The 25,237-nt window shown below is 38.1% G+C and overlaps 3 protein-coding genes and 2 non-coding genes across 6 annotated transcripts; 3 read left to right on the top strand and 2 right to left on the bottom strand.

Annotated features, from left to right (window-relative positions):
• The first annotated feature begins 52 nt into the window (after positions 1-52).
• Positions 53-125, top strand: Trnas-uga (transfer RNA serine (anticodon UGA)). The gene has a single exon. It is a non-coding gene; the product is annotated as a tRNA-Ser (tRNA).
• A 4,097-nt stretch (positions 126-4,222) lies between these two features.
• Positions 4,223-11,963, bottom strand: LOC110068598 (neuronal acetylcholine receptor subunit alpha-2-like). The gene is made up of 8 exons (XM_020776032.2): positions 11,868-11,963; positions 9,837-9,945; positions 9,181-9,317; positions 8,054-8,098; positions 7,397-7,506; positions 5,643-5,765; positions 5,010-5,165; positions 4,223-4,875 (listed from the first exon to the last, which is right to left on the bottom strand). Exons 2-8 carry the CDS (start codon positions 9,934-9,936, stop codon positions 4,284-4,286), a joined length of 1,263 nt encoding a protein of 420 aa, XP_020631691.1. The 5' UTR covers positions 9,937-9,945; positions 11,868-11,963; the 3' UTR covers positions 4,223-4,283.
• Positions 10,077-10,149, top strand: Trnas-uga (transfer RNA serine (anticodon UGA)). The gene has a single exon. It is a non-coding gene; the product is annotated as a tRNA-Ser (tRNA).
• Positions 11,964-12,951: 988 nt separating the features above from the next.
• LOC110040677 (uncharacterized) lies at positions 12,952-17,916 on the bottom strand. Its single transcript, XM_020745958.2, has 5 exons — positions 17,693-17,916; positions 16,372-16,421; positions 15,685-15,711; positions 15,317-15,424; positions 12,952-14,205 (listed from the first exon to the last, which is right to left on the bottom strand). The coding sequence occupies exons 2-5, from the start codon at positions 16,399-16,401 to the stop codon at positions 14,056-14,058; spliced, it is 315 nt and encodes a 104-aa protein (XP_020601617.2). The 5' UTR covers positions 16,402-16,421; positions 17,693-17,916; the 3' UTR covers positions 12,952-14,055.
• On the top strand, positions 16,796-24,775 carry LOC149118875 (uncharacterized). 2 transcript variants are annotated; one of them, XM_089274150.1, is made up of 4 exons: positions 16,796-16,922; positions 21,639-21,680; positions 23,153-23,263; positions 23,963-24,775. In XM_089274150.1, the coding sequence occupies exons 2-4, from the start codon at positions 21,642-21,644 to the stop codon at positions 24,119-24,121; spliced, it is 309 nt and encodes a 102-aa protein (XP_089130276.1). In that variant the 5' UTR covers positions 16,796-16,922; positions 21,639-21,641; the 3' UTR covers positions 24,122-24,775. The 2 variants fall into 2 exon arrangements, with proteins under 2 accessions (XP_089130276.1, XP_089130271.1); XM_089274145.1 differs by lacking the exon at positions 16,796-16,922 and adding an exon at positions 19,183-19,413.
• The last annotated feature ends 462 nt before the right edge of the window (positions 24,776-25,237 follow it).

Genomic DNA, 25,237 nt, shown 5'->3' with positions numbered 1-25,237 from the left:
TTATGTGCACTCCGTTATTTTGTTCCGGGACATCTTGCATGAATTTGAAGGAGGCAGCGTGGCCGAGTGGTTAGGGCGCCGGACTTGAAATCCGGAGGTTGCGGGTTCAAGTCCCGCTCTGACCACTAAGTTGGAGTTGTTTCGCGGTAGACCCTAGTTCAACTCCTCGGTTATGCTTGTAAATAGCCAACTAGTCTGCCTCCCGCCAGTTGGGATTTTTAAGCCTGTTATGTTTAGTTGATATATTTGTTTCTTTCAGTTAAGTGGCATGCCTGTGAAGTAGCTAGGTGTTGGTAAGCGCATTAACCACTATAAACAACAACAACAATTTGTAACTGAAAATGGTCAAGCGAGAGCTTCAACCCCTTACAAAGTTGCTTTCACTACACTAATAAAAGAGATGCAAGCAGGAAACACCAATACCGGCCTCAATCTTTTATTGCTCAGAAGCGTTCTTGTGGTAATAGTGAATAGAATACGTAGTTTTTAGAATGAGCATTCACAGTGGCTGTGTGCAAAGAGGGTCAATAACTGAAGTCGAACTCGTTAGAGTGGTTTTTAATTGATTGTTAATAAAACAAAGCCAAGGCATTCAAGATGGCCAACTACAACAAAAGTATACAAGACAATGAACTAATCCGTGAAGTCAGTAAGAGCTTGATGCCACTACTTTTAGCGGCGCTACCCGTGGAGAAAACTGAGTGACCAAGACACAAATAGCCTCTGTCTTTGTGGACCATAATGAGGTTTAGCAAAACAAAAGTAAAGCAATGTATTTGAAATTACTGTTTATAGAGTTGAAAACCGACCTATTCTGGACTAATGCGAATTAAGAATTTGGTTCCCGTGAATTGGTTACTCAGAGGTCGTCTTATTGCTTTCCCTGAAGTGGCTGAATTGTAAAGCAACTCCTCATCCACGTCAACCGAGTTTGTAGGATCGATGCAAGCATGGTTCAAGGTTAGGTCGGGATAGGTAATACCAAGGTAGATAAATTGAACTGTTTCCTCGGTCACCTCAGTACCTGTAAACACGACATAACTTGCGGTTCGGTGACTTTTGAACGTGGGCGATGTTCGCTGTATCAACATTATGCAGAACTTTGTAAACTTCATTGCAAAGCTCTACTATCTTAAATATTTCAATGCAATGACTGAACACGAACAAGAGAAAAACGATAGTTTTTTCTTACAATACATGCATTCTTCCACGGTTTACCCTGCAATTTTGGCTAAGGGGCTTGAAACGGTACATTTACTGTAAATGTTTGAGGTTCGGTGACAGATAAGTTGATCAAAATTTACGTTTAAAATTAAATAGAAGGCAGAGTTAATGAGCAAAAGATCTTTCCCATCGAATTAAAAGGATATAACTCTGGAATCCTATTTACAATTTTCAATATCTACGTAGAGAGAGGAATTTTTTTGCGCGGTTTCTTTTTAAGGTGAAAGAGAAAATGTGGTATATTCTTTGCTATGAATGTGTCGTGAGTTTGTGAAAAATGATGGGAAAATTAAATCTAATTAATGCATTTGAATTTGATTTTGTTTCAAAAAATTGTCCAGAAGAAATAACATCTTCGAAACCTTTAGACTAAATGTAATTCAAAACTTGACTTATGTCACTTATTGTTTTACCTCGTGATTAGAGCTAAAACCTTTACTTTTCATTAATTAGAACCCGCCTCTACTGGTTGAATAGGGGCGAAGGGACTTATTCGAAGCGACTTATTCGAAGCTTTTAAAAAATAGATCTGTTTTTTGCATATAGATTTCGAGACCGTTCGACGTAGGCATATGAACGGTTAAAAAAGAAAAAACAAAGAAAACTAGTGAGACAATCTCAGATAGTGCAGAGTGTAATGTATGGCTGTGACGCAGTACTCGTAACACAGTTCCTACACAACCCCTGGCGTTCACTCCTGGTTTGTATTGACCTTACTAGTCAGCTAGGGATTTTGATGAGACATAATCTTAGCAGTGTGTGTGTTTCATGTATGTATTTTTATTCACAGTCCAAGTATAACTAACAATTAATTACCCTTTGTCAAGACAGCTCTTGAATTTTACTGTGGTGTTTTACCCCGATTTTTGCGCATTTTAAGTAGCAAACGTGACAATGTTACTTTTTACGCCAACGTTTGTAGCTTGATACTTTTGTTTTCCTCGCAAAGTACTTTAACATGAAACTCTTGTTTTCTCGAAAACACTTGGAAGAAGTTCCCGTGTTTTTTTATTCACAGCTGGAGATAAATGGAAGAAAGTTGAGTGTCTGTTAGATGAAGAAATCGAAGAAGAAAGATTTGTTTTACTTATTTAACACGCAAATTTTCTTTTCACTGATAAACAAGAACTAATCTAATTATCAAACTGTCACGGCTCATCACGTTCTGTTGCCACCTTTCGCGATAACAATAAAATCACTAATAAATTTAATACACACTGATATCGATTAATACAACTGAGCAGCGATTCAACTCGAGAAGTAGCGCTACTTGACCGAGATTAAATCCTTCATTTTTGAACGAGTCCCCTCAAAGACTAATTAAATTAATTTACGCTTTCAGTGTAGGTACCACGAAGTCTGCAGCAATATTTGACCAGTTTCGGTTTTTTTTTGTACAATTTTTAATGCCATCGGGAAAGTTTCGGCTACGGTTATGAACTTTTTGGTCTCTTTGATAGAGACAGTTAAAGGATGAATTAAACGTACTAGCGTAGTTTGGAAACAACAGATGATATTTCTTGAACCAAGTTAGGCGTAATTCCAAAAGATATGCAGTCACAGTAGCTCTCTTGTATTATGCTAACGACGCTAGAACGCATGCGTATGACATGTTAGGGTTCTACCACAAGGTAAAGCACTCAGCGTTAGCGTGTGATCTTGTATGAATGTATCTTCCACCTAATATGTAGTTGACACCAACGCATATTAATCTGCACATGCGTTTAGACCGGACTAGAAGCTTCTTTCTCTAAAATTCCTAAGGTGCCACGTTATAGTAATCACGTTTTTCTAAGATCCTGATCATATAAGAATCCACTACAAACTGCTGACTCACACCTGAAAACCAAATGAATTGGGTAAGTAGTTGGAGATTTGTCCTACACCTTATTTCTTGTCAGTTGCTTTGTCTTAATGATTTAACACAAATCTTTTGATAGAGACCATCCAATGATATAACAATATAACCAGCTACCGATTAGTTCATGAGATTTGCCCATAATGGCCAAGTTTAACAAAAAAAGTCTGTACAATCTGTATAAAATCTTCGTTTTCTGCCAAATCCTTATCTACCGCCTTATTTTCTCCCGAGGAAAGGAGCCAATACTTACTTGATTTCTCTTCTAAAAGTCCATTATTTTTCCGAATTAGACTTTTCATAGAAAAGAAAAAAGCTTGACGTCGATACCGAGATATCGATATCCTAACAAGTCTCTAAAGAAGATCTAAAGGTGACTTTCTTGTAGGAATTTTCTTTGCAGGATTGGTGCTATTGTGGTGCTCAGTCACAAACATGAAAACCACTGACATTTCTGAGCAAATTTGGCATTGGTCTCTAAATAATATTTGCCACATATTGCGATTTCGAATCATTATTTTGAAATTGCGATAAATAGGTTATAGAAGAATTATAGTAACCTTCTGTCTAACCGAAAAGTTAGATACATTTGCCACAGGAGAACATTTCCTGCTTTTTTGTCCTATGGATAATTTGGTTTTTCACTGTCTATACGCACGGGATGCAACATTCGCAGCATGCTTGTTGTAGCACCAAAACACGTCGTACGATCATAATATATCTATATGAAAAACAGAAAACAAATAGAAACGGAGAGCAACGACGCGCGGTATAGATCAAGTTTCGTGACCTTTGCAATAAATAATGGGGTTTTAGATATGCAGTTGTCGGTCGTTGATCGACCATTGCCAAGACGATACGTAGGCAGTTGGGACACGTTTTGTGGCTGTTGCCTTTGTGGAGAGGTGGCCATTGTAAAGAGGCTAAAACAGGAGTGAATGTAAGGCCGTACACCTAGACAGTATATAACAAGATGGCCGTAGTTTAAGTAGTCAAGCAAAGAAAAAGATCGATTTTAAACAGTAACGTAATGGAGCATGTAAGGTGAGTTGCTTAAGTAGAGAATGACAGAGCGTAAAAACACTCTTGCTATTCATATTTTATGCTAGGAGGGGGTTGGAATATCCTGGTTATGTTAAATGCATTGGTAAAGGGTTTATTCTCACTTTCTTTTCTTTTACTGATAAATATCTATCACAACCTAAAAATGAGGAGCTTGGTAAAAGAAACAGAGTGACATGATAGTTATTATGAGTGCAAAGAAAGCCATAAAGAATTTATCCAGTATGTGAGCAGCAGTTTTCCATTCATTTCTCTTTAAAATGTCATCACTTGTTATCATTCGCCTTCTCTTTCCAGAGTTTTTGTTTGATGATCCAAAAACTCTTCCGAGGCAATCTAGAATGATCAATCGAACCCACATCGGCATCTCACCATCACAATGGCGACCGTACGAGTAGTTTAGCACTACACAGGTCGCGGCTAGTGAAAGGGAAATCAGAAACATTGTGGCGATGTAGAACTTTCCTAAAAGGGGGGCACTGTTGGAGGTGGAAGGAAGGTTCTGGTAAACCAGCTGAAGAAACACAATCATGGCCAGCAGTACAGTGATGCCTAGCTGCATCCTCTCTCCCGACTCTGGCGGCAGGTAGAAGCCAACAAGGACCATGGCTGTTATTATTATGGCAGGGACAATCAGGTACAGAGTATAAAACAGCGGCTTCCGGCGGACATGAATAGTGTATGTTATGTCGACGTACGGTTTGGGGCAGCAGTCGTACAATTTTGATGTCCTAGAAAACGATAGATGCAGATAAATAACATTTTTGTTAAACCAAAATTTTCGAGGATCACTCAAAGAAAGCGAAAATCATCCTTTTGAGCATGTTATGACTTTGAACTGCCTAAAAAGAAATAACAAATTCACCTTTTCTGCTCCAGTCCCAGTAGCTGCCATTCGCCATGCTCTGTGTAAATATCATCGCTAGACGCATTGGTAAGAATGCGCATGTCTAAACGTGTTTCGTCATGAGTCCAGCTTCCAAACTTCATCGGGCATTTTTGATCGTCAAAAGGGAAAAATCTCGGATAGAAAACAAAAAAGTGAATTAACTATCAAGTGGAACAATTAGTGATTAAAACGAAATGAACGAAATGAGTAGGGACTCATATATCTAGATGGATCGATAGAGCTACCCCCAGCATTAAATTCGCGGGTACCCATTTGTCCATTTTCTGGGTGGAGAGAGGCACTGTGAGAGTTAAGTGTCTTGCCCAAGAACACAACACAATGTCCCCAGCCAGAGCTCGAACCCGGACCGCTCGATCGAGAGTCGAGCGCTATGACCATAAGGCCACCGCGCCCCCACTCCAAAAGAGACTTACGTATTAATACGAATTATGACAAATAGGACTGTAATTTTGAGTTGGTATTTACGGTCAAAAACATTATTCTGTACGATTAAATGTTATACTGCTAGTTATGTAACGCGAAGACAACAACTTGTAACTTATCGCTTCTACGGCATTACGGATAATGCAAAACACTGGCAAGGTTTACCTGACATCTAAGTGACAGACTGTAATGAACATGGCAGGTGCAAGCCAAATTGAGCTTCCATTAGCAAAAATAATGACGTCTGTCTTGTACTTGTGAGTTCCCCCGGAGAAGGTAAACTCTGCGCTAAAATACAAGAAATAAAGAGAGACATTCCATAATGTTAAACAACTCTTGTGGAGAACACAACCGTATTCAGCCCTAGCCCTAAGTTTTCTGGCTTCTCAACGACAGGGAAGGAATTTTTTACCTTCCTCCGTAACTTTGGCAATTATAGAATCAAGGCAAGTGATGAAACTTGGAGAGCTCGAGTGCATATTAAGTTTGTCCAAAAAACGTTTTCGCTCAGGTCTGCGACATTTAACAAATTGACGTCAGTTTTCCATCCGTCTGTCCTGTTATTGACTATGAATTTCGTCATAACATTGTCAAAGTATCTCTGGATCACGAGGCGATAGCCGAGTGGATCCGCAGACTACTTTGACAATGTTATGACGAAATTCATCATCAATAACAAGACAGACGCATGAAAAACTGACCTCAATTTGTTCCTTTACGATAACAGATTGTCAAATTGTCCGCTATCGCTCGTTGACGCATCGCATAAATTATAAATTCATGTGTCTGTCCGCATATTGACGATGAAAATTAGCCAATGGGTGCGCGAGACTTTCTGCAGTTATCGTAAAAAAAAATTATGATGTTAAATGCTGACTTGCAAATAGTACAATCAAGGATCCCCACAACAATACAAACCCACAAAATCCAATTAAACCATGCCAAAATTAACTAATAACTCAAAAGTCACATCAACAAAGCAAACAACATGGATAATTACACGAAATTCACGACTTCGGCTGTTTAATTCTTAAAAAATATGATTGCCATGGAAACATCAGGTCAGACTGTGAAGAATGGCGTGCACATTACAGATATAACAGCTACAAAGCTTATTGTCACTTGTTTTAATACTAAAAGAAGTTATTAAGTTTATATAAGTGATTAAGACGGCCATGAATACCAACTTCCTCATCCTCCGGTCTAAACACAATTAAACCTACAACAAGATTCATCTTTTCGAGATGTCTAAAATCTACACAGCCATATGGCAGGTAACGCCAAGTGGGACTCTGCGACCCTTTTTTACGTGCAAGCGTCAACTATTTTCTTTGCTTCCTTAATTAACTGGCTTAGCTCAGGTAGCAAGCGTCAGCTACTTCCTTTCCCTTCCTTCACCCTTCTCCTTCGTTCAAGCGTCCATTGTGCTCTTTCCTTTCCAACGACTCTTCTCCTGACAGAAAGCGTTAGCCTGAAATGTCAGTTATCTCCCCCCCCCCCCCCCCCCTCAGTCTACTTCCTCGGGAGATAAACGCCAGTTGCAGGGGCCCGTTTCTGGACATTTCAGGCCCGAAAAGCCATTTTTAGTTAATCTGTTTCTACAAACAGAGAGCTGTATATGCCTGAAGCTTCTTGTATGAAGGGAACCCCTGTTAATATTAAGGATACCTGAATAAAACAGTTCTGTAGGCATAAGATTAAAGACTTTGCTCTCTCGTTTCCGAGTGTACTTTCGGGACCTTCGAGAAACCGGCCCCTGCAGTCGGAGCGTTATGATGCCGTCCGGCGACGTCACTTACTATTTCAAATATGTAAAGTATTTTCTGATTGGTTTTCAGTTCATGCAGGATAGATACAAGTTTCTTGCTGTTTAAAACGAGGTACAGGCTATAATAATGAGTATTTTTATTCTAGAATACCTGTTGTAGAGCACAATATCTGGAACCCAAACTTGGGAGGCATCTACGTTGATCTCGTCAATTCCACCGTATTGAGATTCATTCCATGTCAGTAATGGATTATTCCATTCCTGGAGAATATTTTACCCCGTCAAGGGTCAGCAACAACATGCAACATAAGTAATAATCTTGAAACTAGAATAGCTGTGTGGGTGGGCGGTATTGCACACAAAAGTTTCCATGGTTTAAAATTTGTATTGCTGGATCGCTACAATTGTTCATTTTAACTCAGAGTGATAATAAATTAACGCTGTTATACAGCAAATGTCTGTGCCAGGTGGGAATAATGGAATACCTCTGGAAGAAGTGCTGGTAATTCCCCCCTTGTCGGTGGATAGGATGCTCGCCACGGGGTCAGTTGCCCTCATCACTTTGTAAGGTTGACTCAATAAAACAACACGAGGACAATGGTCAAGGCTTGAAGCCATGAGTTCAATTAAGTTATCCTTACGTCAATGCAAAGATTTATCCAACTTGTATCTCATTTGCTAAAAACCCATGAATCCCGCTAGCCCGGTTCAGTTCGAAAGAAGACAACTAAACATGTTGACAAGGATAAGTAAAAGTTTAACACTGTTTACCAACATTTAGTATGAGTGATAGTTCTGATATACTGACCTGATATGTATAAAGAATGACCTGGAGGAGTTGCTCGTTGTCCTTCTAGATTGCATGCATAAGAATGTACATTAAAAAATTGTTATGAATTAAATCAGACCCTCCCTAAAAGCATCCCCATGTAAATGACATTATGTTTAAATATGTGTCCTCCTAACATTGTGTTGAATACTTCAGTCCAACAGAAAGCAAGTTAAGGCCGACTAAGAAGCGTGTAAGCACGTGTGTAAGCGCAAGCGCAAGTATAACCTATAAGTCGGGCATGCGGACTAAACTTGGTCTATACACATGGCGCAACCATTCTGAAGCATTATTGTCAGCATTAGTAAAAGATAATTATTTACTTTTAAGAACAAGAAAAAAAGTTCCTCCTTTGAATTTGGCTTGTTGCTTAGTTAATCAATCAATCAATCAATCAATCAATCAATCAATCAATCAATCAATCAATCAATCAAACCTTAGGTGAAGAGGGTGATACTTCAAAGTAAAGAACTAATGAACTTGTGGCCCTCTGAAAAATAGCTAAGTACAAACACATGTGATTGCAGCTATGCTTAGGCCGTCAACGTTGTATCTCCCAAGACGAGACAAGCGCAAGTGGAAGTCGGCGACCCTCTCCAGTTAAGATGGTTTTGATCAGACACGAACAACGTAATTGAGCGTAAGCATACGCGCAATCCTGATGAACATGTAAAGCACGAACTATGCATGTTTACGCCTTGTTTTTGCTCACATCACATGTGTCAAGAATACACTTGCACTTATGCCTGCGCTGATGCTTACATTAGGTCGTACGTGTTAAAGGAGCTAAGTCACGGTATGTACGTCTTCACAAGTTTAGCCTAAATTTTTCTAGTTTGTCATTTGTAATCCGTGTTAATCTTTTCCATCCTTTATGATTTACTAATATCTCTTTGGTGTTTTCCTATCTTTTAAAAGAAACAATATTTGCAGGTTTCTTTCAATTTAAAGGTAATTTTGTTCGTGGCCAAAATAACTCAAAATGCCGTGACATAGCTCCTTTGAGGGGCTTGTGGCGTCCCAGTGTGTTTCTGTTCTGCCGGGTAAACAACTGTATCTTTCCCACCACTGTTTCTAGATTTGACTGTGCTGACTGACATACTCACCAAGTCAATTATTTGTTTGAGTTTTGCTCTGAATGTGACCACGACCTGGTCATTTCTCCTCATCACAGGGCGGGAATACTTGCTGTAGTTTTGAAAGAGGTCATGCAGCAGCCTCTGCTCTTCATTAGGTACTGCCGCTATTAAATGATTACATTTAACAAAAAAAAAAGTAATTAAAATTAAATGAAATAAATAACTGTTCAAGTGTATTTAGCAGTGTTGGGTTAATTGGGGACATTGTAAATAATGAAACAAATATTGAAAATAGAATGTAAATTATTAAGAATCCCCCACTGGTGTAAGGCTGACCAGTTGGCTATTTACACACCAGGCGTAGTCAATCAATAAAAATTGATATCGGAAATCAGTCGATTCAATCGATATCAATCGCCGATTGCTATCGATTGATATCAGCAATCGATAACAATCGAGCTCACAGAAAATTTCTTTATCGATTGCTATCGATTGGCAAAAATCGATAACGATTGATAATTACCGGATTTAAAAGTTTTCTCTGAGTTTTAATTCCGATTTCAGCATAAGTGTACTTCCGTCTTCAGGTAACTGAAAGTATTTCTCATTGATTTACGGTTGAGACGAAAAATACGAACCATTGATGTTCCAGAATTACAATTTTGAAAGCGGAGGATACTTACCGTCAGCTGTTATTAAGGAGTCCAACATTAACAAACATACAAGCCCGATGTACGATTCTTTCAACATCTTCTTCCTATGCAGAAAGGCATAACAGCTCATCCCAAGAATCTGGAAAATAAATGGAAGAAAGCACGTGCACCGTACTATAGTAAACCGTATCTAGGCCAGGTTAATTGCATAAAAGAAGTTATGTGCACTCCGTTATTTTGTTCCGGGACATCTTGCATGAATTTGAAGGAGGCAGCGTGGCCGAGTGGTTAGGGCGCCGGACTTGAAATCCGGAGGTTGCGGGTTCAAGTCCCGCTCTGACCACTAAGTTGGAGTTGTTTCGCGGTAGACCCTAGTTCAACTCTTCGGTTATGCTTGTAAATAGCCAACTAGTCTGCCTCCCGCCAGTTGGGATTTTTAAGCCTGTTATGTTTAGTTGATATATTTGTTTCTTTCAGTTAAGTGGCATGCCTGTGAAGTAGCTAGGTGTTGCTAAGCGCATTGACCACTATAAACAACAACAACAATTTGTAACTGAAAATGGTCAAGCGAGAGCTTCAACCCCTTACAAAGTTGCTTTCACTACACTAATAAAAGAGATGCAAGCAGGAAACACCAATACCGGCCTCAATCTTTTATTGCTCAGAAGCGTTCTTGTGGTAATAGTGAATAGAATACGTAGTTTTTAGAATGAGCATTTACAGTGGCTGTGTGCAAAGAGGGTCAATAACTGAAGTCGAACTCGTTAGAGTGGTTTTTAATTGATTGTTAATAAAACAAAGCCAAGGCATTCAAGATGGCCAACTACAACAAAAGTATACAAGACAATGAACTAATCCGTGAAGTCAGTAAGAGCTTGATGCCACTTCTTTTAGCGGCGCTACCCGTGGAGGAAACTGAGTGACCAAGACACAAATAGCCTCTGTCTTTGTGGACCATAATGAGGTTTAGCAAAACAAAAGTAAAGCAATGTATTTGAAATTACTGTTTATAGAGTTGAAAACCGACCTATTCTGGACTAATGTGAATTAAGAAGGCGAACTAAGGGGTTGGCTTTCTTTTCCGGGTCGGAAAACCAATTGTGCAATGCAACAAATCAACACCGGATCGAAGTAAGGTGGGTTCAGAAAAACGACCCAAACGATGAACGGGGTCGTGCACTCGTTTTTGCACATGTTATTATGGAACTCTGGTTGGATTTTGACTGATTGATGTAAATGAAAATTTGAATGGTCGTTTGCCCATGCATTAGTACTAGTTATCCTGTTTTGAAAATAAACCGTATGCATAGCCAATCACTTCTCGAAGATGATACACTTATTACAAAATTCAGCATTATACCGTGCATTTCTTTGGTTTGGTGTTTCAAAAAAGAGGTTGTAGAGCTGGAACCAAAGATAGCTTACCAGCTTTTATACATATGTTCTTGAAAACAAAAGTGGCTTATCCTGCTGATAACCCCATGGAAATATAGTTATCCTTTTCTTTTTATTTCGCTGAGATGATAAGTCCTTTGCTTACTTGTTTCATGATAAATAACAATTGAGCAATTATAGCACAAGCACCATGAGTCTTCATTTTATAAAAAAAAAAAGTATTTAAGAATAAATACTATTCAGCTGAAAATGAAAAGGCAGTACTAAGCAGCTGCCTTTAATAATTACAAAAAAATGCAGCCTAGGCAAACACAATAACAGAGCAGAATCTCTTATCAAGTGCCATATTAAGTGCATTTTGAGTGTTCTCATTTTGTCTCCTACGGAATTTTAAATAAACGAAAACATTTGGCGAAATGTACAGTCTGATATCTTACGGCGGAAGCTGGAAACGTTCGTATGTTACTGATCCTAAAAATGTTTCATGACTTTTGAGGGAAAAATGAAACGTACGTGTATTTCATGTTGTGATATTAACTGGTCAGAGATTAAAAGATTTGTGTTTCCAAAACGAAGGCTTGGAATATAATAAGTTTATTTTAAAACATGGTACCTTGCTTTTTTAAAACTATATTTTCCCTAACAAAAAGATACGAATATTCTTACCTCTTGTCAAATGTATCTGCCGTTTTGGTTCTAAACCTTCTTCAGAATCCTACCTACCAACGTCGAAAACGCAGATCGAAACAGCATATGACGTTTTCTGAAATCCCAGACACCTTTTAATCAGCTTATTCAGGTCATTGCTTTAAAACGTAAATGCAAACACGGTATCACATTCTATTGAAAACTCTTTAATTATGGACGAAGCTTTAAACTACAAATCGAACGTTATCATGAAAGCACTGAAACGTTCTTCAAAAAATTGTTTTTTGGCTGACAATAACTCGTTAAAAACAGATACGAAAAAAATACAACGTCCTTGGATTAGGCCTTTCAAATCACCAAATATTGGACTTCAAAGAGGAATTTAGTTCGTGGTAAATCCCTCATAGCTTTCCTTAGAGGTGTTAGGCCTTAAAAAAATTATAAATATTTGATTGCCGTCTGTAAAAATATCGATATATTTTGGATTTTGTTGTAAATTACCATGAAAATCCACTACAACTTGCACGAAAACGTTGCTGTTAATTTTTTTTAAGGGAGAAATATGAGTGAAATCGCTGCATAGTAAGGCGGCAACAAAAATTGAAAGCACGAAATAAATGGTATATTCTGAGGCACAACCAAAAATTTAGAGATTTCTGTTTACCTATAGATTAAATCAGTTTTGTCACTTCTCTGCATGTATAGCGAGTTACGATAGCGCTTTATATCAGCTTTCGAACTAATCGTTAATCCATTTTATTACATGGCTAGCTCCGCCAGCGGGCAAGATGAACCAAATTACTGATGCGCTCTGATTAGTCAACGTAGCGGGAACGATGAGATTTTTTCCTGTAGGGATCATCTCCTGTTTCCCGGACGAAAATGTTGTTGTTTATGTCATGTAATATATCCTTTATTAAGCAGACCAAGTTTGCCCGGCTAAGATGGCTAGATATTGGTCGCGATGTTTTTTTAGCGCCTCGGTCCACAAACACGTCCTCTTGACTTAAGGCTTGATCAAGCCATGAAAGTGATGGTAGCGTAGCGCAAAGAGTACCTCGCAGAACTGTTTCCCTGAACAAAACAAAAAGCAAGCAAAATATAAACTTAACGAAATTTATTTGCCCTTCTGTATTCGGTTGCATGTCAAAGTTTGCTCTTCAATTTAGTCCCTCCAAAAATACAATACAATACAATCAATCTTATTATTAATGTCAATACAAGGGGCGAGTTTGCACTCATGTATGCCAGAAGCTCGTGTAAAAAACGCAATCGAATTACACTATAAATTTTTATGTTCTGATGGATCGGAGCAAAAGATCTTTATACATGTAAGAAATGTTAGCTTTGTTTTTGATGTTTCTTACAACGATTACACAACGATTTATTTGCACAATACTGGTTTATACACCACGTAGCTTTCATTCCCATGCTCATTTAATTTTACTTATTTAAACTGAGCAGTGGTACATTTCTTACAAATGTATACAGGGATAAGAAAAACTGATTGCACAATCCACTCTTAGAACTATAGTCAGGTTGTTATTGAGGCAAACTAAACGCAGAATAACAAAGTTCTACGTACTTAAAAACTGATTACGTATAATTTTTCGGTAATTCGTACTTCTTCGATTAAGCGCCCGGTACTCATATTTTTAACTATACAAATATGATCTCCTTGTCAATCTCCATAATGATTGAATCTATTTGATTCATATTCAATGTTTTTGTTTTCTCAGAATAAAAAAACTGGAGTAATACCGTCCTCTCTTACTACATACATTCATTCATTCACGCATGCTGGCGGCTTTTTCAGGACAGGGGTGGAATTATATTTTGAATTTCATGATTGCACGGGGGTGCATAATCGAAGATGGCAAATGAAATGTGTGTTATTCTACAGATACAGTAAAATATGAGTACCCATGCCGATCGTTTCCGCACAGCTTCAAAATGTTGTACTGTCTACATTTTCTGATTGACATTTATGTAATATCTTTCGCCGGTGCTTTCTATGAAATGAAGTACTCTCCTGAGAAAAAAGTAGCTATGATATGTACGTGAGCACTTTAAAATGCACCGTTGTTGCTGAGCCAATAATGAGTGCTTTACTTTACCTAAGGCGATTTACTGTTATGACTGTTTTTACCTCCTGGGTTAATTACTTTTTTGCTAGAGGAGACCAATATATGTGCCAAGGCTATTTCTAGGCAAATGTTGGCACGATTAACACAATGAAAATAAAAAAGAGTGCGATGGCAATTCCAAAACCAATGGCAAGAATTGCTGAAAATTTTGTATCTCTGGATGCGTCCGCAGCTCTTTTGAGGTCATCTTCTTCATAGCGCTGATTAGTCTGAAAAAAAAAATGTTACTTAGTTATTTAGTTTTTCGACTACAGAGATTCCTACTAACAGAGCTTCAGAGGAAGTGGGGGACCCATGCAAAGCCATGGTCCAAAGCCATGTGGCTCACATAAACTATGCATGAGTTAGGTAATCCGTACAACAGAACATTACAGTAATCCAAACGACTAGTTACAAATACATGAGCAAGAATTTCAGTTGAACCTTTGCTAAGATATTTCCAGGTCCGATCAATGTAGTATAACTAATAAGATGCTATTTTGCAAATCTTATTGAGTCCATTCACAAGAGACCATGACCTAGACGATCGTCTTAACTACAGATATTCCAATCAACAGTGGGTTGATACCAAGCTTATTCAGTTGCTGACTGGCACAAATCTGAACAAACTCGGTCTTATCATCATCAACATCATTTACTACGAGATTATCTTTAACCATCTATCATCTCAGGTGGTCGATGCAAACTTCCATGGCAGCGATCAAAGACAGGTGAGAAACAACATCGCCCAGTCTGAACACAAAGTATTGAGAGCTGAGTATAATCAGCGTGACAACGTTCCGGTGCCAAAGGTTTACCAACAATCTCTGATAACATACATGCAAAAATGCCATTATGCTGATTGGCTGAGAGCACCTCAATAAATCAAAAACAGTGCAGAAAGTTTAAATTGAGTGAAAAAGTTGAAATTGAGAACGGAAAGTTGAAATTGAATTGCATGTACATGATTAGGTCTTATTAAGAAGTAGTCTCGAGCATTTGGAATAGATAAGTACATTTTTTACTCCCTGAAAAATTACTCCAAATTGCACGAAAAAGTTACTTGATTACCTAAACGAACAGCTTACAAGAGTGCATTGTAAATAGGAGCAGACTGAAGCATGGGCCTTGTGGAAAACCAAACTTAAAACTTCAATTCGGACTAGAACACTGGAAAAAGGTCATGAGTTATGTACTGACTTTTGGGGTATTTGTGAGTTAGCCCCCGGCATTTTATTCCTTTCTTCATCCAGGCTCCAACCCAAGGATTTCTCCAGCAGGTAGCTGTATAACTCATATTCTGAGTTGCTATGGAGTAAATGAGTAAGTTGTTGTACCTACCAGAAATGACATGACAAGTGCCAAGAGGCCAAGCAGTGGACAGAAGAATATCGACACAATGGCCAGAACGCGGTAATCATTCGGAGGAGCTTCCCTGAGTGGTCCACGCTTGGAAAATGTACAAGAAAGGCCATTTTAGTAAGACATCGGTCAACATACAACTGGTGACCCCATTCTAATATATATTACTTGAAAAACGGCGGCTAGAGAGCTTTAAAATAATATTATTAATTTGGTTAAACATTCTGTTAAGCTCCCCGTTTCAGCAGATTACGTTAAGGAGAAAATCGCCACTCTTGAAACATCTGGAAGACTGAACTTGCTTGGACTATAGAGAATAAGGTGTAGTAAATGCTACTGATACTCACGCTTTCCATCTGAAAACCAACTGGTACCTAAAAATTAATTGTTTTTAAATAAAGATAATGAGCAATAGATAAGAATAGTGTATAGTATGTAACTCAAAGCTATAAACTTTCTTGTCTGTAAGCCAATCAGGGAAACAGTTGAAACGGTGATGAACTAACGATGCAATCTTACATCGTTGACAATGCATCATAACCAGTTATTATGCGGCCAGCACCATTCCACCCGGGGGAGAAGAAGGGGGAGGGGGGGGGGGTGGGGTGAGAAATTCCCTCAGCAGCTTTTTGCTACAGCCAATCCTGCTTTCGTTGGATGGGCTACATTGACCCAAGTTCAAATGTCGGCGCAAAGTACAGTACCCGTTTCAATATGCCGATTTTCCTTACAATCTTTCTCATTAAAGTAGTTCAGTCAAAAGTCCATCACAGGTCCGCTCCTAATTGATCCTTCCCGCGTTTGATCAGGCTGCCAAACAATTCTGCTTCGCGGTATAGTGGTTCTGGTTACAGAGAGGCAATGTGACAGGGAAGTGCCCAAAAGGACATCGGGAAGAGAAAACAAGGGCCCCCTTATTTTCTCTTTCAACAAACCAATGGCCAGTTTTCGACCCCAGACCACTTCACTCAAGAATCAAATGCCCTAATCTTATTCAGCCATGTGCGATAGTTACGTTTAATGTATTAGTGTACCTGGTAGCCTTGTTTGTTACTGCCCTGCATTTTTAATATCGAATAAACTCCTGACAACAAACAATTAATAACAATTGTTAGTAAAATGAAAAAAGTAAAACATTAATAATTAGAAGAAATAATAATACATTAGCAGAGCTAGGGTTCAATTTTTTCAACATATTTCAAACAGTTTAAAAAGTACTTAAAAGTCAATAATAGTCAAATGTTTACTGTATTTTATTCATGAACTCCAAAGCAGGAACACAATATTTTTTATTGTTTTTTAAATATACTTTGATACAAATATTAAACAAACTAAACCATCCGTGACATGGCTGACAGAATGTGTCTTTGAGGCTCATTATTATAGCATTAGGTCGGCTCAAACATCAGGATATAAACTTTCAAACAAGTTCCCACAATGCCCCAGACAACAAACGTCTCACAGCGTAGGTCTCGAATAAGATGTCAGTGTCTTGTGCAAGATCATTACAAGACACAACATCAATATAATTGGCACACTGAAAAGCTAGAGGAAAGCACGCTATTGGTTTAGGCGGGTTTGTCAGGTACGTGATATATACCACATTAACGTAAATTAAACAATTACGCGGAAACGTGGAAAAGCACGTTGAATACTAATAAATGTCAGTCACATTTGTGTTCAATAACAAACATGTTCAAGCCGTAAAAGGCAGTAAGAGCGACATACTAAAGCATGTCTGGCATTATTGATATGAGATGTATATTCAGAAAGAATAACAAAGCGATTTAGTTCTCGTAAAAACAGCCTTCTGACTTGTTTACATGTACTACGACTCACGAAGAACAGTGCGGAGTTATAAACATCATCATGATGTGGAATTTTCAGCACTAATAAAATGGCGGCGGTAGCTGCCACAAATCACCCGCTCGCTAATCTCAGCAGCTAGGTAGACACCACACACCTTACTATATGAATATGCTAAGTGGCGTAAGTGAACGATCGTTCCTGTTGCGAACTAGTCGAACAACTGCGTCAGGAGCGTTTCATAGGTATAAGCCCAACGCAAACTTTGCGAGAGTTTACATCACGTATGTTCTTACTGAGGTCAATAATTAATTCAATAGGATGGAGGAGTAAATACATCAACTAATATTCAGCATACTTCTGGATCGTCGCCATATGAAATTGACGCTTCGTTTCGGTTGGTTATCATTTTGTGATGTTAGTTTTTGTCAACGCCAGCAAACCGTTATGTAGAAACTGCATGCTAGCAAAATTGTCTTGTCCGATGTTACGTGAAAGAAACAACATCTCCTAGAACGTGTAAATACGTAAAAAAAACTGTGAGCCTACCTCAAAGGTAACGAAGTAAGAATATGTCCCGTCTTGTGAGAATTAAAAGCTATTCAGCTCTAGACTGTTGAACTAATTCCAAGCCAGCTGATGTCAATTTACTGTGGTATGCCGGAGTATCACTTACGGCCAAACGAGGTTTAAACTCACGGAAAAGTGCGCGTAAAGTTTCACGCTCACACGTCGGTCAGCCGCGACAGTCAGTGATCACACTATTGAGAAGTTTACCACAACATAGCATTCATTCTATCCATTGTTCTTTTAAAATATTAAATATGCCAGGTCACGAAAGTTGATACCGTGAGTTCTTAACATTGTAAACACGGAAAATGCCTCGCGAGTGAGTAGAAGTCCTATTCCAATAATCTGTTGTTCCTATGTTTACAATCTTAGGAAATAGACCACCAGAAGGCTTGCTTGCTCAAGTTTAACCATTTGTTACTGCGATCAGCACGTCATTTCCCCTCATAAATACAAAGCCGATCAAGCAAACCGGTTAAGGAGGAGAAAAGTTAACTTACGCGCCAAAACTTAGAAATTTAATAATTGTCTGAGGATTCTGGATATTTTACGCGAAAACTTCCCTCTCTATAAGAAGATTTACAGAGGCCAGTAAAATGTTTCACATGTTTTGGATCACATAGTTGTATAAAATTCTCACCGATTGCAATAGCCCTGAGCCATTTTAGATCATCTTGGAGTGCTGTATCGCAAATATCACGAATCCGAAGAACACCACAAAATGTCACGTTACCCCGTCTGCACCAGACACAAACACATTGCGAAGTAATTTTTTTTTCTCTTCCTTCTCTCAGGCAACACTCCTGACTTGATGGATAAAACACTGATTAACTGCAGCTCAATTCAGAAAACTGCTTATCATGATTAGATTTACGTGAATACATGCGACTTGTTTAGCAGAAGGAAGAATGGCAATTGCGGTTCGAGAAATCGAGTTTTCTCCTAACTCTTTGCCTAGGCAGTCAACAATTGCTTCGAATAACAGTGTGGTTGTTCAAAAAATCGGGATTGTACAATTTGAGATTCGTGATGCTAGAAATGCAATTTCTCTTTATTCAGAAACTAAAAATAAAAGTATAAAATGGGAGAAATTAGTTTTCATTGTAAAGCAAATTTCCCCAAATCACTGTTGATGTGTTTTATTTTCCTGACCGTTTACGATAATATGGAGCATTTTTAGGATCAATATATAAGACTAGTTAATTAACCTTTCTGACAGCAGGAGGCTCAGTACGCTAGCCTATTGAGTAATATATTTTTTACTGTTCTTCCTGGTTTTGCCTCTTTCTCACGATATTCTGTTTTGATTATATATCAACCTTTTCAAAAGCTCACTCAGAAGTCGTCTGTGTAGCCCTTGAATTGATTGATGACGCCTCTTGCAGCCATCAACACTAATACAATAATTCATTATTGATTTTTTTTTTGTCATATTATCATTTCCTTCTTTTATCATGCAAATCTGTCATTGAATGTTGTAACACAAAACCCCGAAGAACATTCCAATCATTGAAATGCAAACGAGACCGCAAGGTCACGCTTGATCCTTGAGCGGTGTACGTTCGATCTGTGCTTCGCTGAACATCTAATGCTCTCTGCAACGGCTTCAACGTAACTCCAACAAGGAACCCTGCCCTGAGAAGGAATCTGATAAAGTGAAATCACTTCTATCTTACAAGAAGTAATAATTTTCATAATAGGTAAGTTATAGATTCCTTTGCCGCAGTACTGACCAATTTCGAGACAAAGGCTCGTTGTTTAAATATTGCTATCCAAGGTTGGAAAAGAAACGTCATATTTCAGTTCTTTTAGCTCCAGCACCATCGTAACACTAACTAAGATAACAGGTACAGTGGTGTTATTTATTTCTATCAAGCTTGAAAAACTGAAGTTTAGTCCAACTTCGATGTAAATGAGCAATGAACAGAATGATCATATAAGTCAGTCGAAATCAATCATGCGCTATAAACAAATCTGACAGCAACTTTATCCTCAAGTTTGTGGCGTTAAGATTCCTCAGCCGCATTCGTTTGTTGCTGGCAATGCATTTAATTGTATCTTCTTTCACGTGTTCAGAATCTGCTACTCAGTATGATTTACTAATTAGTCCTCAGTTAGTACGCAGTGCTAAATGCGTTCTTGTGCAATTTATTTGCAAATTATCGATGATCGGCGACCTTGGACGACAGCAGAATGATCAACGTCCTCGAGGGTTTTAGCATAACACTGACAAATAAAACGCCCTTCGAAAGTTGCGGCGCCCATATTCTTATTAGTCTTGATTAAATTCAAGGCCTGAAATTAAAGTTTGCGCATATTCAAATTACTTGTGACAATTCAATGTTACTGCAGTTTGAATTTACACTCAGTTTTCATCACTGCGTAAGCTAGCGAGGTTAGTACGAGTTTTTTCGCGTCTGTGTTATTCTCACGTCGTGTTGTCATTCCATTCGCTGTGGTGAACTGTACCGCACAATCAGCCGAAATATAAATGCAAATGGAATCAGTAACGTTGTTAGTTTCGTTTACTCCGTAATTATTCCCCCCTATTAAGCTAAAATTTTCATAAAATAACCACATCTTAAGTAGTCTGAAATGGCAGGTGTAACTTCCTCATATAATGTTACACTGGGTGTTTTTCAAACTCATCGGTCTTGAGCTCTCTTAACAGTCGTGCAACAAATTTCGCAATGAAGCTTGGTGTTTCACGTGTTTTAGTCGGGCACTCATGTGTATCCTAAGCTGACTGTTTTAGTGGATGCTTCCTACAACTTGTTTTATTTTATATTGTTTTATTTCTTTAGCTTTGTTGTAATGTACTTTCTTACGCAATCAATCGGCAAGTCTACTGCTTTAAGTCCCTTTATGTTTTGTTAGCCGAAATCGTCATGCAGACATATGAATTATTTTCAGCCAGAGAGGTTAACAACCATTGTGCAATGTCTGGAATCGATTTTTTTTGTTGTTTTAAGTCTGTAGATACAAAGATAACATTTCAATTTATAGCATGCTGTGTGGACCTTGCCTTGCCTGTCCGTCTGGAAACGTTTTGTACCATTTGTGAATTCTGTATAATTGTATAACTTATATAAGTATAGATAATCACGACTGCTGCTCGTGATATTTGAAAATTCCTTTAAAATTGATCAAGCCGTTGGGCGACCACAATTTGAAAGAATTTTCAAATATCAGTAGTAGTGTAAATCCTTAATTGCTCGAGCTTTTATACGCCGGAGGAATTTGGAAACGGAGATTTCATCCTGAAAACGCGTCAAATTTTTTCTCCGAGCGTTTTAGAAAAGCTCCGTTTTCTTGTGGACGGTAAGCCAAACCGTAGAAATAAAGCTGTGCGCGTTTTCAGATTTCTCCGGCGTAGCGCGGACGCTGCCTAATTCATTATGTGACTCTGAGACAATTACGAAAGCACATGTATCAATTTGCAACTCAGTGCGAATTCTAAAGACGATAAATTGTCCTGCTCTCAGCCAATTTTCTCACTTATATGATGATGCATGTAATTTTCCAGGCCGAAAAACAAACTAGTGAGGTGTTTGTCTTGTCAAAGTAAAACCTGTAAGTTCAGCAAGCCAGATGGGAGAAAGGTTGAAGGCAGGCCGTCCAATTGTCTATCAGCAATGCCAGAAAACACGCTAAATATGCGGCTAATTAAACCAAGTTTAAACTATTTTCCTCGAGACTTAATAGTCAACCATTGACCGCTAAATTTGAAAATTAGACAGGCATGGTAATGAGGTCCACAGAGCATGCAATAAATTTAAATGTTATCTTAGTATTTACAGACAAGAAATCAATTCCAGCCTTTGCACAATGGTTGTTAAATAGTTTTACGTAACTATTATCCTAATCACAGTAACTGAAAATAAAATGAATTGGCTTTTAATTTTTATTTTTATTCCTTACTAAGGAAATGGAGATAAGCAGGACCGAAGAAGATGCCGCATACCGGGTACAGATGTTAATCAAAATCGTAATTTTAATTTTAAAATACTGTCAGTGCTTCTCAGCACTGGTGGAAGTACCATGACACCAGTTTTTGACAATTTGTTCCTATTGAAATCATAAATGACGAACAATGATATTGGCAAACAACGGTGATTTCCGAAAAAAGAACTGATACAAAAATCTGTTACTGATGTTTTATTTTACTGCTTTGTTGTTGTTCTTCTCTATTGTTGGTAGTGGTAATGTTATTTTTGTTATTGTTTTGTTTTGTCTCTTGTTTTTTTGGTAGTGGTACACATGTAGGAGGCTATGTAAGGGTTTTCAGAATTAGTTTTGTCCTCGGGATGCCTTGGCTATGGCGTGATACCTTACGAGGGCGCATCGCGCATAGCAATCGAGAACGAATAATCTAATTTAGTATAAACCTACTAGTCTTTCAAAATTTTATCTAAATCCTCTCAGTATACAGACACTTCGAAGTGACCGTCATTTTGTTAACAACCGCAAATTGCTAGGATTCTCATTATCTACAACAGAATAGATTCTGAGTAGCATAGGCCCGGGGGTGGGGGGGGGGGGGAACTCCCAGAGAAATTGGGTGGGGATGTGCGGCCCGCCTCCCAAGACCCTTACCCTATTTATGACCAAAATCTGCGATATTCCCTACCCTATTTATGACCTGACCAAAAATTCGAAACCCTATTTATGACCTGACCCTTGAATCAAAACCCTGTTTCAGAGCTGCGTTGAAATTAGTTCCCTAGTTCAGACCAATGTTAAATTGCCGTAAACATAATTTGTGAAGGGCTTTTGTTGATTTGTCTTTTCGATAATGAAGAAAAAGTGGCTTCGTCTTAAAAACATACCCATATGAAGACAAGAGTACAAAAACCATACCCTATTTATGACCAAAATGGCCAAAATCAGCTAAAATCGATACCCTATTTATGACCGAAACGGCTGAAAAACCATGCCCTTTGGGGCCGCACATACCTATATAGCCCATATAAGGGAGTACCCCCTCCCTGGGAGCATAGCCAATAAGAAAACGGCATTCGTGATAGAACGCCAACAATATAATCAATTAACGTTAACATTAACTGTCCAATCATGATAGTAATTATATCGTTCGAAAGATATCTTCTTAAGAATGTCAGTGGCTTGTTCATATCTCATTATCTGAAGATGCATTAACATGTCTCAATAAGTAAGTGATTTCTTTGATGAATGTGGTTTTATTCTGTTTTATTCTGTTTCATTATTATTATTATTATTATTATTAATATGGTTCTACGAGCACTCTTCTAAAAATGTTGGCTATTCAAATCAGACTTGATTCGAAAGTCTAATATTGATTGGACCTTTTTCGTGTAGAACTGCACATGAAAATACGAAAAAACCGAAGGTTTTATCCCATCTAACAGAATGTATGTTATAACTGAATAGTAAAACGATATACTTTTCATAAATTTCCAGGAGGCTTGTAAGAAACTTTTGTTCAGTGATGGCGTACGAACAGCACTGGTTATGATATCCCTGCTTACTCTGTTCCCTGTTGGAATCATATCTATCGTGTTTTGGATATTGGTAAGTACTCAATCTATTTTTAGCTTGTCATTTGTTTTGCTTCAGAAGATCAAGTGTATATATATATATATATATATATATATATATATATATGTTTGTCATTTATTCACTCACTCGCAAGTGTGCTTACATATTTTTAATCCATCTTCCATTTCAAATCAAGCGCCCCTTCCCCACGATGCTGTCGTGAAAATACTCTTTACATATGATTGCTATCGCATCACATACATATCATAATATAGCTTATTTATATCTTTATTAATGAAATAACATAACATAACATAACATAACATAACATAGCATAGCATAACGCAACACAACACAACACAACATAACATAACATAACATAACATAACATAACATGACATAACATAACAAAACAAAACATAACATCACATGGCATAACTGTTTATTCACAATTCAAATTCAAATTCAAATTCAAATGAAATGAAATGAAATGAAGGTTGAAAAGGAGACAAGAGAGGTTATCCCTTTCGTCTTTGTCTCCTAGAATAATTAAAAACGCAAATTCACATCTGAATAAAATCCACGGTAAAAAGTTCAAAAATTTCCTAAAACATTAGTAAAATGGCATCTGAGCCTGTTCTTCATAACCCCAGTTTATTTTATTGGACATTTTTTGGACACAATCGTGTTTACTCATCTTACTGACCTCTATTCCATTTGAACTCTGTTCAGGCGCGCAAGGCTGGAAACGAGGGACGTAAGAGGCGGGAAGCAGACAATTATCATGAGGCTGAGACCATGGCTCTGACGTCAATCTCGTTCGGACTGTGTGCTGTGCTGACCATTCTCATTTGTATCCCTCAGCTGAAGCGTGGCTTTGATTACGATTAAATCCCGTCGAATTCCGATAATAGGCTCCACCACCCACCCCCCCCCCCCCCCCGTTGCCCCCAATCTTAGACGTCAACAGCTAACCAATCGATAAACGGGTATGCCTGAAAATACGTTCACTAGATTTGCCTTAACTCTTTTTCTTCTTGACTCTTTTTGGAATTATTAGTTCGTTATTGTAGAACGTGAGTTATATTCTACATCCTCGCGGTATGTTAAGAGACTTCTGATGTTCACTTGTCGACTGTCGAGTTGTTTTATTTTTGTGTTTCTTAAGCTTGCGTTAAGAGAGTTCCACCATATAGTGTTCTTATGTGTAGCTAATGCCTTTCCAAATTTAAACGTCCATCTCTCTATTTTAACTGTGAAATCCTTCTGACCAGCTTCTACGTAAATAATCCCTCGAGAAACCGAGACAACCCCGGGAGCCCACCGAGGGAGCCAAATACCCAGGGCTTATTATCGGAATTCCACGGTAGTCAGTTTGATTTAGCAAGAAAAACAAAACTCATCTATTTGATATGTTACGGCCATGTAGACTTCCGTAGTTAGGGTTTTAAACCAAGACACTGCTTTGTTTCTTCCGTATAATTTTGTATAATAAGTTTAGAGGAGTGAGGATTTGCTGCAATAAAATACAGGCAGGGAAACGTCTCGAGCTGTTTCAATAATATCTCAGATATCCTTAATTAAGAACTAAACGATTGACTTAAATGGGGTCAAGTTATGTTGTTTGTAAATGATTTTCTTAATATATCACAAAAATACATCTATGTGCAAATCCGTCAACTTCTAGTCTCGGGAGCATGCGATTAAATCAGGAAAACATCCAACGGTAATAAAGGATGTAATTGCGACTAATGAGACACATAGTTGAAGAACAAAGACCTAATTGTTAATGTGCGAATCGTAGGACTAAATGAATTAATCAGATATGGACAAAATTGTTTCCTTTTATGAAAAATTACAGTCAAATTTGAGCTTTTTAAGTTTCATGTTATAAACCATTCCGAAAAATTATTCGTCAAATGACCAAACGTTAACCGTCAGCCGTCAAAACGGCTTATTTTAATCTTTAATCGTCAAAGGCCCCTCCTTTTCTCCGTTGAGACTGTC

The sequence above is a fragment of the Orbicella faveolata genome, unplaced genomic scaffold, assembly GCF_042242905.1.
Source record: "Orbicella faveolata isolate gen_17 unplaced genomic scaffold, um_ofav_v1 contig_1, whole genome shotgun sequence".
NCBI lineage: Eukaryota > Metazoa > Cnidaria > Anthozoa > Scleractinia > Merulinidae > Orbicella > Orbicella faveolata.
This window is presented reverse-complemented; position numbering and strand designations above follow the sequence as displayed.

Coding starts and splice junctions, on each gene's coding strand:
- LOC110068598 (XM_020776032.2), bottom strand. CDS start 9,936: ATGAGCTGTTATGCCTTTCTGCATAGGAAGAAGATGTTGAAAGAATCG. Junction 8,099..9,180: donor TCAAACAAATAATTGACTTG/GTGAGTATGTCA, acceptor CATGCAATCTAG/AAGGACAACGAGCAACTCCT. Junction 5,766..7,396: donor GATATTGTGCTCTACAACAG/GTATTCTAGAAT, acceptor CTTGTATTTTAG/CGCAGAGTTTACCTTCTCCG.
- LOC110040677 (XM_020745958.2), bottom strand. CDS start 16,401: ATGCAGGGCAGTAACAAACAAGGCTACCAG. Junction 15,712..16,371: donor GTAACAAACAAGGCTACCAG/GTACACTAATAC, acceptor ATTAATTTTTAG/GTACCAGTTGGTTTTCAGAT. Junction 14,206..15,316: donor CACTTGTCATGTCATTTCTG/GTAGGTACAACA, acceptor TTTTTTTTTCAG/ACTAATCAGCGCTATGAAGA.
- LOC149118875 (XM_089274150.1), top strand. CDS start 21,642: ATGGAGATAAGCAGGACCGAAGAAGATGCCGCATACCGG. Junction 21,681..23,152: donor AAGAAGATGCCGCATACCGG/GTACAGATGTTA, acceptor ATAAATTTCCAG/GAGGCTTGTAAGAAACTTTT. Junction 23,264..23,962: donor CTATCGTGTTTTGGATATTG/GTAAGTACTCAA, acceptor AACTCTGTTCAG/GCGCGCAAGGCTGGAAACGA.